Source organism: Notechis scutatus, chromosome 3 (genome assembly GCF_049901735.1).
Source record: "Notechis scutatus isolate UNSWTSFEM ecotype Mainland chromosome 3, rNotScu1.2, whole genome shotgun sequence".
NCBI classification, from domain to species: Eukaryota; Metazoa; Chordata; class Lepidosauria; order Squamata; family Elapidae; genus Notechis; species Notechis scutatus.
Genome location: NC_142011.1, coordinates 63,490,457 through 63,503,376, shown reverse-complemented (window position 1 = coordinate 63,503,376; position 12,920 = coordinate 63,490,457). Strand labels below are relative to the sequence as shown.

The window sequence follows — 12,920 nt, the reverse complement described above, 5'->3', positions numbered from 1 at the left end:
AAGTATTCATTGACTGGTAGGACATTGCAATGTATAATTTTATATATTATACTTAGATTGGACCGAAGGCTGCTTAGTTCTAGGTTTTCTAGGTCTAGAATTTTGAGTCTGGTGGCATAAGGTATTCTGCAATGAGTAGAGGAGTGGAGAACTCTTCTTGTAAAATATTTCTGGACTTTCTCAACTGTGTTAATATCATATAAGTAATGTGGGTTCCAGACTGATGAGCTGTATTCGAGTATTGGTCTAGCAAATGTTTTGTATGCTCTAGTTATTAGTGTAATATTACCAGAAAAAAAGCTACGTAAGATTAGGTTAACAACTCTTAATGCCTTTTTGGCTATGTAGTTACAGTGGGCTCTAGCCTTAGGTCATTAGAGATGAGTACTCCAAGATCCTTGACAGAGTTTGGATCATCAACAAGGTCTTGACTATTCAGCCTGTATTTTATTTTCTGATTTTTTTTTTTGTCAATATATAGGTCAGAGCATTTATTTGTTGAGATTTGAAGTTGCCATTTGTTTGACCATTCTGATACATAGTCAAGGTCTTTTTGAAGGGTAGCAGTATTGTCTGTGGTGTTGAATAGCTTTAAATCATCAGCGAAGAAACGCAGTTGCTCTTGATATGATCACAGAAGTCATTTATGTATAGTATGAAGAGAGTTGGTCCTAGAATACTGCCCTGGGGGACACCACTATTGACAGGTACAGAATTTGATAGGACACTCCCAATTTTGACCATTTGTTGTCTGTTTGACAGGAATGCTTCTATCCAGTTATGCAGGTGTCCAGAGATACCGTAAGATGGATCAAAATTTCAAAGACAAAGCTAAATGTTTCCATCTATGAACAGCAAAGAACATGACTGTAGAAATGTCGATACATATTGTTGAAGAGTTAATGTGTATGAAAAAAGGCAATCAAGATAAAAAAAAGTTAGAACTGTGGAAAAAGAAGCCCAAATGGAGAAAGCAGATTTCTGTTGATGTGATTAGGCTTCTATATAATCACAGAATGCTTTAGAGGGAGAACTGGGTTGAAGGTTTACTTAAGATTTAATAAAAGGTGCTTACATGAAGCAAAAAAGAGGCTACTGTTATTCAAAACAATTTGAGCCACAATTATTCAAGAATCTTGCTTTATGAGTCTATATTCTGTGTTGTTGACTGGTACACCCTCAAGCCAAGTAAAAGGCTGGGTTCAGAATTGTTCAATAAAGATAAATCTTTCAACAATATTTGGGCAAGCCAGTTGGGAATAAGGCTGCTTTTAAAAAGAAAGGCTCCTTGGGAAAATTAATATGTATCATTTAAAGCCAGCAAAAATATAGTGTATTATGAACTTTTGGGGGCATGAAAGAGTTATGACTCTCTCTGAATTATTTTTACCAAGCATATCTTCAATGCCAAATTAAATATATTAGATTAGAATTATGAGTTGTAAAAATGCAAGTGATATGTTTCCTACAGAGGCTTTTTTTTCTTTAGTCATCTGTAAGAATTGTTTTGAAAAAAATATAATAAAAAGAAATGCACTTTTTATCTGCTTTAGATAAAACCAATGACATTGAATAAACTGATCTGTAGAAATTGTGGGCAACTGAGGGAAATTGTGGGAAAAGAATTGGACTATTTAATTTTTCCCCATTTTTGCCTTTGATTCTATCATTTTAATATATATACATACTCATATAAAGACCTCTAAGTTAATAATTCACCATCAGAAAACTGTCCAATGAAAAGTAGAGACTCTCCTCTCCTTAAGTGAAATGGTCACATTTTCCCAGATAACAGGCTAGGGCAGAATAGAATGTCTGATTCTTTTATAGTGTAAGTGAAACACTAAAATGAAACTTCTGATCAATCATGCTGGCTTGCTGATTTGCTGTGCTGCACTTCTTGACTTTAATCATGCCATTTGCAAAGTTGCTAGATGACTGTGTTGGTTAATCCAAACTAGTCACAAACAATATGCACAGCTGCCAGCAAATCCCACACTGACAGTATGTTTGATAGCATCACCTTGTACTCATATCAATTTTATAAACTGTTGACTTTTTAATATTTTTTGATAAAATATATCTGGCAAACCCCTACAAGAGTGTCTTAAGAAATTTGCTGTACTGTATATCTTCATAACTATCCAGTTTGCAGGAAAATACTATCCCTCTTGATTGGAAAAACAAAAAGGCAAATTTGTATTTCTGGTGTTCTATGATAGGAGACAAGGTGCTTCGGTTGTTCTGAATCTCATTCTGATCATTTACTAAATGACACCAGACTTACTCTCAGATTGAGCTAAATCAGATCTCTTGCTTTTAGAGTACTGGAACAAGTCTTGAAATTAAGCAGTTTTCCATATACTATAATTAGCAGTCTTCTAAGTAACTATTCATTGCATTGCCTAGAGTAATTATGAATCACGTTTAGGTGTTCGAGCACAGAAGAACCAAAAAGTGTAATATTTTCAACAGAAGAGATATAATAACTCAGGGAAGAACTTTGGAGTCCTGTGTGCTCTCTGAGCTTGTTGGTCATTTGCTTATAAACTTTTCATTATTATGTCAGGTGAGGTGACATTATCAATTCTAGTATTGATGATATTTCTAAGTTGGGTAATGAAATGTCTGCAAGCAAAAAACTAAGCTCAGAGAGTACCAAGCACTCCATTACAATATTTGTCTCCAAATGGAATGGTTTCACATCAGAATGTGATTATTACTGATTTCCTTAGCTATCTTGTTAATATTCAGGTTTCATTGGCTTTTTAAAGCTTACATTCCAACTCCAGAGGAAAAGGATAATTATTCTACATTAAATTATCTTCTAGGTTTTGTTATGTTATGCTGTTCCAGATACCTTTCACTTCACCATACTTTCTGAAAACTATTTGCATCCTGAGACTGTAAAAGGAAAATTTAGCTATTTCAAGTAATTTCCAAACAACCATGGCAATCAGATCAGAAAGCCTAATCCTTCTCCAGGCATCACAATGTGTTAGTTAGATTATGACTGTTATCTGCAATTAGAATTCTCATTAGTGAGTGGGGATGATGGGAATCCAACCGGTCCAGAAAGGCAAGCCAAGCTGACCTCAGGAATAGGGAGGATTGGGTGACCAGGTTCCATAATATTACAATGGTCACATCCCTTATATTTGTTGCTTTACACAGTAACATTAGATCTGTCACCCACTGTTCCTTCTGCAACTGAGATCAGCAACCCCCACGTTTGCATTGGTGGTACAGCGCACCCTCTGGGGTCCACTCTAGACCCCAAGGTAATGTCTCCCTCCTGAGCATGTGCAGAGTGCATAACAATTTCATCTTTATTCCCCGATGGTTCGGATCCTGGTTTTAAAGCAGCAGCAACCATTAAACCCCCCGCCCCACCCCTTGCCTCAACTGATGTACCTTCTGGGTTAGGACAAGCCGGAAAACGCTCTCCCTAACTCTCACCTGAGCCACCACATATAGTTGTGCTCATAAGGGAAAAAGCTGTTCGGGTCGTCGCAACAATACTTGATATCCTGGAAGCCGCAGCAATAGATCGCGTCAGCCTCGCCGTCTTCCCGCGGACAGCTGAAGGAGCCCACCAGCACTTTATCGGCGTTCACGTAGCTGGTGCAACCGGCGCTCATGGTGCGCGCTGCCCGCCCGGGAGTTACCGAGCCTCGTGCGGAGTTCTTCGACGCTCGGCTATACTTTCGGGAACGAGAAACCGCTGGAAGCGAAGCCAGAGCCGAAGCAGCGGAGAAATCGCCTCGACGCCTGAAGCTCTGACGACTCTGCTTTCAGCTCCCGCCAGCCGGCTCTCCAGAAAGAGGCTCCTTGCAGCTTCTCGCGACGCCCCGCCCTCTAGTCCTGGGCCCTGCCCCTCCGTCTCAATCTTGCTCGCCGGTCGCGACTTCAGGCTATATAGAGAACCGGGTGACGTCCAACCGCGCCTTTTCTGTTTTCCGTGCTAAAACAAAAATACAGTCCGAGAAAAATGCGATTGCCAATTCCCGTTTGGACACGCAGGAGCAGCCTAGCACCTTACCTAGATGTGAAAAATCTGGGAGGATCTTGAATTAGAAATTCAGTCTTTGGCGGCAGTGAGTTTAACCACGCAACAGTCTCACCCCCCCACACCCTACCCCCACTTTTAAAAGCAAGTCTTCCATAAATCCTAAATAAGCCCATTTTTCATATTTTATTTGAAAGGAAATCAAAGCAGTAGTGTTAAAACCAATTTTTCATATATATTTTTTAACTTTGATTACATGGAGTGAGAGATTTAAAAAAATGGTTCTGGGATGATCTCTTCCCAGGTACCATCCTCAAATGAAGAAGAGCAGGAAGATTACCCCGTGCTGTCATGGCCCAGCAAAAAGATGGAAGTCTACCCGAGACCTGACAAATTGATTTTGATCAAGAGCCCCTATTACCCAGACCAGAAATAGTTCCTGTGTCAGACAACCATACAGCAAGGCAGAATGATCGAAAGGAGCATTTGGATACATTAAGAACCAGCAAAGTTCATCTGTAATAAGTCCAGACACAGCTAGGCTCAAATGGGCTTAAGAGACACTACTGGCTGTTGCTATTTCTGAAATGGTTTGGCTTCTGCAGTGAGAGCCCAGTATCAATTCCCCTCATGAAGTTCCCTTATCATTGGGCAGTGTCCTGAAATCTAGACCTGGTCTACATCTGGCTTTCCGTCTCCACTTCTCCTGCTTGACCTTCGAAGAAAGCCTTGTGCATAGAGGGATTTATTTATTTATTTAGAAGATAACTGACATTTCAATTACGATAAATACTTTGTTTGTAAGGCCTAGAGAGGTCTTCAGAAGGTAGCAGCATCTATCTTCCCTAAAAAGTATTCACAAACTGAGGCCTACCTTTTTCTGTCAACATCCTCTGTGCCTTGGTTTGTCTATTTATATCCTGCCTTTATTGTTTTTACAAATAACTCAAGGCAGCCAACATAGAGGTAGTCCTTTCCTTGCAGAAATGGTGGCTGCTTTTGGAACTTTTTGCCCCAGTCAGCTGGCCCGTGGGAGATGGAAAACCTCTACTGACTCTTGCTAGCTAACTTAATAATTGTTTTGCTTTTTTGCTGCCTGTCTGACTGCCTTTAGGGCCCAGTTTCTGTTGTGACTGGTGCACATTTGTGCTGTAGCTGCTTTGCCTTTAGAGCTGAACTTTTTCTTTAGCTCCTCAAAGCTGCAGAAAAATTTTCTTTGCTTGCTTGCTAACTTCAGCCTGGCAGTGACTCATCAAGGTGAGTAACTTACATATTTTATCATCATCTTTCTAGGCGTGCAATAAATTTAGCAAATGAAGGGATTAAAAGTGATGGAGGGCAGAGGTAGAGAGTTTGTTTTCGGCACTTAATTCAGTGGGGGAGGTCAAGTCTATCCCTCCCAGCTTTTTGCTTTCTTTACTGAAAAAATATGGATTTCTGGGGCTGGGAGAGGATTAATTAAAGGAAAGGGGGAAAGTTTTGCATGCAGGTGATTGACATCCCCAAAGCTAGCAAGAACCAGAAGAAGTTTACAGTCTCCCAAAGGCCAGCTGATCAGGGTAGAGGCCCAGTCCACAAGAATGGCTTCATCAGTCAAGCACGGTGGTTTGCTTGGAAGCCTCTCTGGCATTGGAATGTGGCGCTAGGCCCTAATCTAGCCGGGTTCTTTCCCTTGGCTGGGCAATGTTTGCCTTTGCAAAGCTTTTTACTACTTATCTGCCTCCTTTATGGACCCAGTTAGATGGCAGGCCTGACAGCCTTCCCTCACCTAGCAGATATTCCATGCTTGCCAAATGTTTATCTAATGGTGGCATCAGGGAGAGCAGAGGATGGAGGTCATTAAGCAAGCCACTTAATGGTTGTCATTACAACCATAATGGTAAAGAAAGCAAAAACTGCAACCCTAATGGGCAATCTCCATTATGGTCATAGGTTGAGAACTATCTGTATCCACTTTCATTTACTCATCCAAATGATTCTTTCAAGTTGGTCATACTTTAGTGTAGTGTACTCTGCAGGTTTCAAGATGTGATCAATGGCAAGGCTAACACTATGTAGACAAGAAAAAAAGCAATCCATCCCTGTGCTATGAGAAGCCACATGGATCTCTAATAATAAAACTGGATAAATTTATACCCTAAACTGCAGATCATGGTCTTTCAGTGTTTTGCTGTGCCCTTTAAACTAAAGTGACAGGAGAGGGGTAGGAGTGGACTTCACAGAACTTATACCCAATTTATTATGTAAGTTCAAAAGCTAAACTTTTGAACTTCAAAAAACTTTTTCCCATTCTCCTCGTTATTCCAGAAAACAAATCCCCCTCCCATTGGAATTTAGACTTATATGGTAATTTCAGGTTGTGGCTTTACTTCTAATTGGTACTTCATTAAAAATGGACCAGTACCATGACCTAGGTGAACTTTGTTTCATTCATTTTTCCATTTATTTATATAGCTTTCAGGTTATATGGGGAACGTTTTACTTTGCCTCAAAGGCAAATTACAGATTCTGGTTTCTCAGAATTCTCAGGCAGAATGTTGAGTACTCTCCATTGTCTGATGTATAATGTTTAAAGAGGTAAAGATTCCAAAAACATCAGTTAACTCAATAAGAGAAAATTTCATAGAAAACCTGAGAAAATGTCAGCTCACTTTGCAAAATGTTAACATTTGGTTAAAAAAAAGATTTTGCTCAATAGTTTAGTACTACCTTTTGAACTTGTTGTTTTTAATTTATCTATTCCAGACTGTAAAAATGCTACTAGTATTTTTTTCTAGCACCCCGAATTATTTACCTGATAAAGATAATCAAACACTACAGGTCAAATTCACTTTGGAGCTGTACCATCATTGACTGCCATGTTATTATGGCCTTCTTAGCACCTCAAAAAAAGAGGATGGCTTGGAAAAATTCAGAATATCTGCAGATTTTTCTGCCATCTGGAAAATAGATATCTAGCTTTCTAGTTCATCAAAGGATCATTACCAAAAAAAATGAAGAAAGCTTTGTCATAGCAAATTCAAAGATAAGAAGGAACCTAGAAATGAAGAAAATCTCATTTCTTTTTTAATAAATGAGGTTAGAAAAGCTGCAGGAGTCAGAATATAGTCAAAATCTGCAAAATGACAAGTATACTATTCTAATCAATGCCCCACCCTGTTTGTATATAGATGCACATACAGTACATTCAATTATGATTCCATGCTGCTGAAATTTTGTTTTGAAGTGTACTTGACTCTAAAGAGTTTGACACATAGGTAATTTGTCCTATAGGTCTCAAATAGTTTATTCCAGTTCACCCCTCAACTAACATAGTGCTTCAGAACTACGGTTAAAAATAACAGCAATTCTACCCGTGAGTCATTGACTGAGATGGGTGGCCATAGAAATTGAACAAATAAAAAAATGATATAAAGGTGACATATTTTTCCATATAATCTTTACCATTTAGACTTTCAATATAGATATAACTGACTGCACTTCATGATCTTGGCCCTCGAGAATATGCAGAATATGGTAAAGATAAATACGTTGGTCATTTCTCATGAGACAATAGAACGTTTACTTTGAAAAAAACCAAAGGTTCTAAGGAGTTCTAACTGTTACTAAGATACCAGCAACATCAACCTGGTAAAGAAAAGAAAGAGAACAAAGAGTTAAACCCAAAATGGTAAGTTAACAATGGGGAGAGGGGGGAGAATGGAGGAGCAGGGAGCAGTGGAATGTATAAACAGGTTAATAATAAAATCTTTAAAATGTAAATTATTTTGGAAAGGTAATTGCTACTATTAAAAGGTGAGAAGGAGCAAATTCTCACAGAAACAAAATAGAAGTCCCCAGCTCCATTGAAGCACAGGGATTTACATTATAGCATAAGATTTAGCTACTTCAGTTTAGCAAAGGTCTCTCTTACTTGCAATTCTGCGAGCAAATAGACCTATTTGACAAAAATAGACCTATCTATAACAAAAAGAACAATGCAGGCATTTTCCCCATCACTCTTTCTCATTTATAGGATTGGAGCTGCTGTAATATCAATCATAGCGGCAACACAAAACACATCTCTGTATTTTGCTAAGGAGCTCATCTATTCTCATTAACGGGGAATAAGATGACTTCAGGACAAAAAGGCAAACTTCAGAGTGCGTGAGAATTTATGCCTAGGAAAGGAATTTTCATTTGCAGGAAAAATTATTTATCATTTAAAACACATCTTTAAAGTTCATTTCAGGGGAAAAAAACTACCTTTTGGTTAACTTTTGTTTCAGAACAGAAGCTTTTATTTTGTAAGACCAATCTGAGTTGATCCCTGATAAAAAGAAAGGAGGGTATGATTGCAAATGTTATAAAATGACGATAATAGCTAAACACCTCATAATGTTTTAAGTCATTCCTAAAATTTTGTGGATTACTTTATTTCATGTTCTTATTCTAATTATTGGCTCTATAAGTTAAACACAATATTGCATTTATCGTTTAAAACAGAGCCTGAACCAAGCAAATCTGAGCAGTAAACTCACTCCCAGAAACTTTCTGAAGCTTCATATCTTGGCCTGACCTCATGCCCCAGGATAGTGGTTTTGATACTTCCCACTAATATTATTTATTTTCCAGGTGTGGGGGGGCTTATATAGTGCCCTTATATAGTGAGTATAAGAGAGACAAGTCCTGCAGCATTCTTGCAAATAAAAAGATAATAGTGAAATATCTGTTATGGTGCCATTTTCTGTCATTATACTGTCAAGGTTTGTGACTAAAGGGATCAGCCCTCTCCCCTACACTATTTGGAATTATACCAATTTCACAAGAAATAAAGAAAAATGAAACATTATTTAAGAGAAAAAGAAAGAGTAAAGTAAATGTGTAGTGTTGCAAGATTGTACAACTGCTTAATTAACAATATAGAGCAGCTGGCAAATGGGTTATCCTAAAAAGTTTTAAAAAATCAAAAGATGGCACCAATTTGTTACAATTATTCCAGGTTCTGAGTTTCACAGAGCTCAGAGACAAATTACCATTTTAAGAGATTTGGAAGAAAGGAAGAATCCCCAGGAAAAATCTGATATATGCATAAAAGACTAAAGTAGGTACAATAGCTCAATTTATACCCTGTCAGCCTAACCATGCAGACCAAATCAAGAAATTTAATTCATTCAAAGGCTAAGATTACTTTTATTAATATTGGCTATAATCTGACTGTGCGTTATTTCCAGCCCCCCCGCCCCCCATGTGAATTAGGGAGTACGTGCCTAAATCTTTTGTGCATAAATAATGTTTTCCCCAAGTCTCTTGGTTAATAGATTTGGCTTATCTCTCTGAAGATCATCTTTATTACTTTTTATATAGAGAGGTATAAAGAATATAAGATTTAAGAAACACACAAAAAATAAATTAAGCTATAAAGCAGCTTCTGCCTAACCATTAACCGATTTCGTAGACATAATTTAAATCCAGAAGCAAAGTTCCCTATTTCTTTTTTCTTGGACCTCTGGGCTTAATTCCAGCCATTTATCACAACTGTTCGGGAGAGAGTATAAGTCAGCTCAGGACCAGGAACTTTTTTTCTCCATTTCTCTGGAGTTCTTTCTCTTGTTTTAAAAGAACAGAACTTTTCTTTATGAGAGGGAGGACTGAGGCATCTCCCTTGGTTTTTATGTGATAAAAGTTGTGTCTTCCCCAATGCTGAATGTTATATGGCATGGGTGTCAAACTCGATTTTATTGAGGGCCACATCAGAGTTGTGTTTGACCTCGGGGGGCCTGGGGGATGTGGCCAGGGGGCTTGGCCAGCTTGACACCACTCATTTCAGAGATGCCTGTGGTGGCCCACATGGGGATGGGGTATCCTCCTGCAGCTCTCTGCCAACAAAAACGGAGCTTGGGAGGACTGCATGCAGCCCTTCTGAGCTCCGTTTTCGCTGGCAGAGGCACCACGGGCCTTCGCTGTTTCCAAGGCAGCCCTGTGGGCCAGATCTAAGCACTCCATGGGCTGTATCTGGCCTGCAGGCCTTGAGTTTGACACCCCTGTTATATGATGTCCTGCTTGATTAGGGGTTTGGACTAGACCTCCAAGGTCCTTTTTCAACTTTTTTTTGTGTGTGTATCCTGATTATGAGACAGGGGAAAGTCTATTCCCAGTTGGAGGAACACACTGGCATCCTTGTGAATGCAGGCTGGCATCACAATAGAACCTTAAAGAAAGTTTTTATTTAATGAGAAGTCTAGCTGCCACATTTTATTTTGCAGTAATAAATTAGACAAGGAATTAAAGCATTTCCCAGAAAAGCAAATAACTTGTCTTGACAGTGGGAAAAGTCTGTGAGAATAATTGCAAATACTCAGGGCCTATTTCAAGATTCAATTGATATTCAATATAGAATTTTTAGTGAAAAGGTCTTGTGCTTTACTGCAAATAGCAAAAAATCTTAGATTGGCCCTATTATATTATTTTATTTTTCTTTGTTTCATAAATTTAGTGGATTTCTTTTTTCAATTACATAGATGCTACTGCTATAAACATTTTTTCCCACTGGACAGAAATTCTGAATGGTTAGTGGAAGGCATTTAATCCATTTTCTGGGAACAAGAGTATCTGAAAATTAATGGATGACATTTTTGTTATTTTAAATAGTTCTTATAAAAGGATAGTTATCATGAATTACCAATAGATCAGCAGAGCCAAATATTAACTGTTCATCAATCTAAGGTCATCCTGAAATTGCAATTGTGGACTTTTCTATTTCTATTTCATTTATCAACCATGCTTTCAAATATAATTTGATCACATTTGACATCACATTTTATTTCCTTTTTTTGCAACCCAATTCTGGGAGGAAAAAAAAAACAGATATACGGTACTTTTTAAGGATAAGTACTTGGAAGTGGGAATATACAAACTACATTGTGTCATATAAATGAATGAATTACAACAATTCTTTATTATAGCCAATAACTAGTAATTAAAAACAATTCTACAAGAACTAAAAAAATGCAGACAGGACAACAACATTGAAATCCCTAGTAAATAATACAATGTATACATACTAAAATAAGCAATTAAGAGGAATTCAGTATGAGATTATAAACTAAAACTGGAGCTGAATTACCATTTTGATGGTATTGTCTTGTTATCTGTTGCTGTACTCCACATTCCATATCATAAAATTAGTTATATTGTAAGTAGCAGCAAACTACCTGTCAGAAAAAAGTGTCAAGAACCAAGCAGTCATTCACAACCAAGAAACTTAGATTCTTACAGTGTTTCACCAGTCAGATTTATTGAAAGGAAAAGTAGTTAAATTACAGAATGTTAGAAAATGAATATGTGTATTTTAGCAGCCCACACATCAGTATATATATATATTGTTGGAAGAAATATCCTTCTGGGTTCAATTTCAAGTGGGGAAAAAGACACTGGAAACATGGAGGCTGTTTAGAAAGATGGTTTAATGGTGGACAGAACGACATGGCTTGGAGCTCCAAAGTGAAAAGTAAGATCACATACTTGAAGATGTTGGGTGAAGGAAAAGAAGGGCCAAGATGCTGAGAGACCCTTAGTTATATACCTTCTGTTGGGCCCCAGCTTAGTGTTTCCTGTTCCTGTGTAAGAAATGTATCCCATTGGCTGGCCTCTCATGACTGTGGGGATGCTGCAACAGTTGTAAGTGTGAAAAACAGTAATGAGTCACTTTTTTCAGTGCCATTGTAACTTTGAATGGTCATTCCACACAAGCAAAGTACCAGCAAAGGAGGGAAAAAAGACTCCAGAGACGTTCCTGAGATAGGAAGTCTAGTCCTGCCAAGAATGTAATAAGAGTTAATGGAGAGGCAGTTTCTGAAAGCAATACCAGAATGTTTCCTTCCTGCCTTCCTTACAGGATTAGGCCAGTAATTTCTTCTAACAACCGGTTCTCTGAACTGCTTAGAATGTTAACAACCTGTTCTAGCGAATAGATGCAAACCTGTAGAATCCCACCCCTGGTTCTGAGGAAAAAGGGATAATACACTGCTCAAAAAAATAAAGGGAACACAAAAAGAAGACATCCTAGATCTGAATGAATGAAATATTCTTATTAAATACTTTGTTCATTACATAGTTGAATATGCTGACAACAAAATCACACAAAAATTATCAATGGAAATCAAATTTAGCAACCCATGGAGGTCTGGATTTGGAGTTACGCTCAAAATTAAAGTGGAAAAAAACACTACAGGCTGATCCAACTTTGATGTAATGTCCTTAAAACAAGTCAAAATGAGGCTCAGTAGTGTGTGTGGCCTCCACGTGCCTGTATGACCTCCCTACAATGCCTGGGCATGCTCCTGATGAGTTGGCGGATGGTCTCCTGAGGGATCTCCTCCCACACCTGGACTAAAGCATCCCCCAACTCCTGGACAGTCTGTGGTGTAACATGGCGGTGGATGGAGCGCGACATGATGTCCCAGATGTGCTCAATTGGATTCAGGTCTGGGGAACGGGTGGGCCAGTCCATAGCATCAATGCCTTCATTTTGCAGGAACTGCTGACACACTCCAGCCACATGAGGTCTAGCATTGTCTTGCATTAGGAGGAACCCAGGGCCAACCGCACCAGCATATGGTCTCACAAGGGGTCTGAGGATCTCATCTCGGTACCTAATGGCAGTCAGGCTACTTCTGGCGAGCACATGGAGGGCTGTGCGGCCCCCTAAAGAAATGCCACCCCACACCATTACTGACCCACTGCCAAACCGGTCATGCTGGAGGATGTTGCAGGCAGCAGAACGTTCTCCACAGCATCTCCAGACCCTGTCACGTCTGTCACATGTGCTCAGTGTGAACCTGCTTTCATCTGTGAAGAGCACAGGGCGCCAGTGGCGAATTTGCCAATCTTGGTGTTTTCTGGCAAATGCCAAACGTCCTGCACGGTGTTG

General features: G+C 38.9%; 1 protein-coding gene across 2 annotated transcripts in view; it reads right to left on the bottom strand.

Annotated features, from left to right (window-relative positions):
• SHISAL2A (shisa like 2A) overlaps nt 1-3,816 on the bottom strand; it is a 26,348-nt gene extending 22,532 nt beyond the window's left edge. For both annotated transcript variants that reach the window (XM_087960281.1, XM_087960280.1), the window contains exon 1: nt 3,460-3,816. In XM_087960281.1, coding sequence (XP_087816407.1) covers nt 3,460-3,641 — 182 coding nt within the window. In that variant the 5' untranslated portion in view covers nt 3,642-3,816. The remainder of the gene's footprint in view (nt 1-3,459) is intronic.
• Between the last annotated feature and the right edge of the window lie 9,104 nt (nt 3,817-12,920).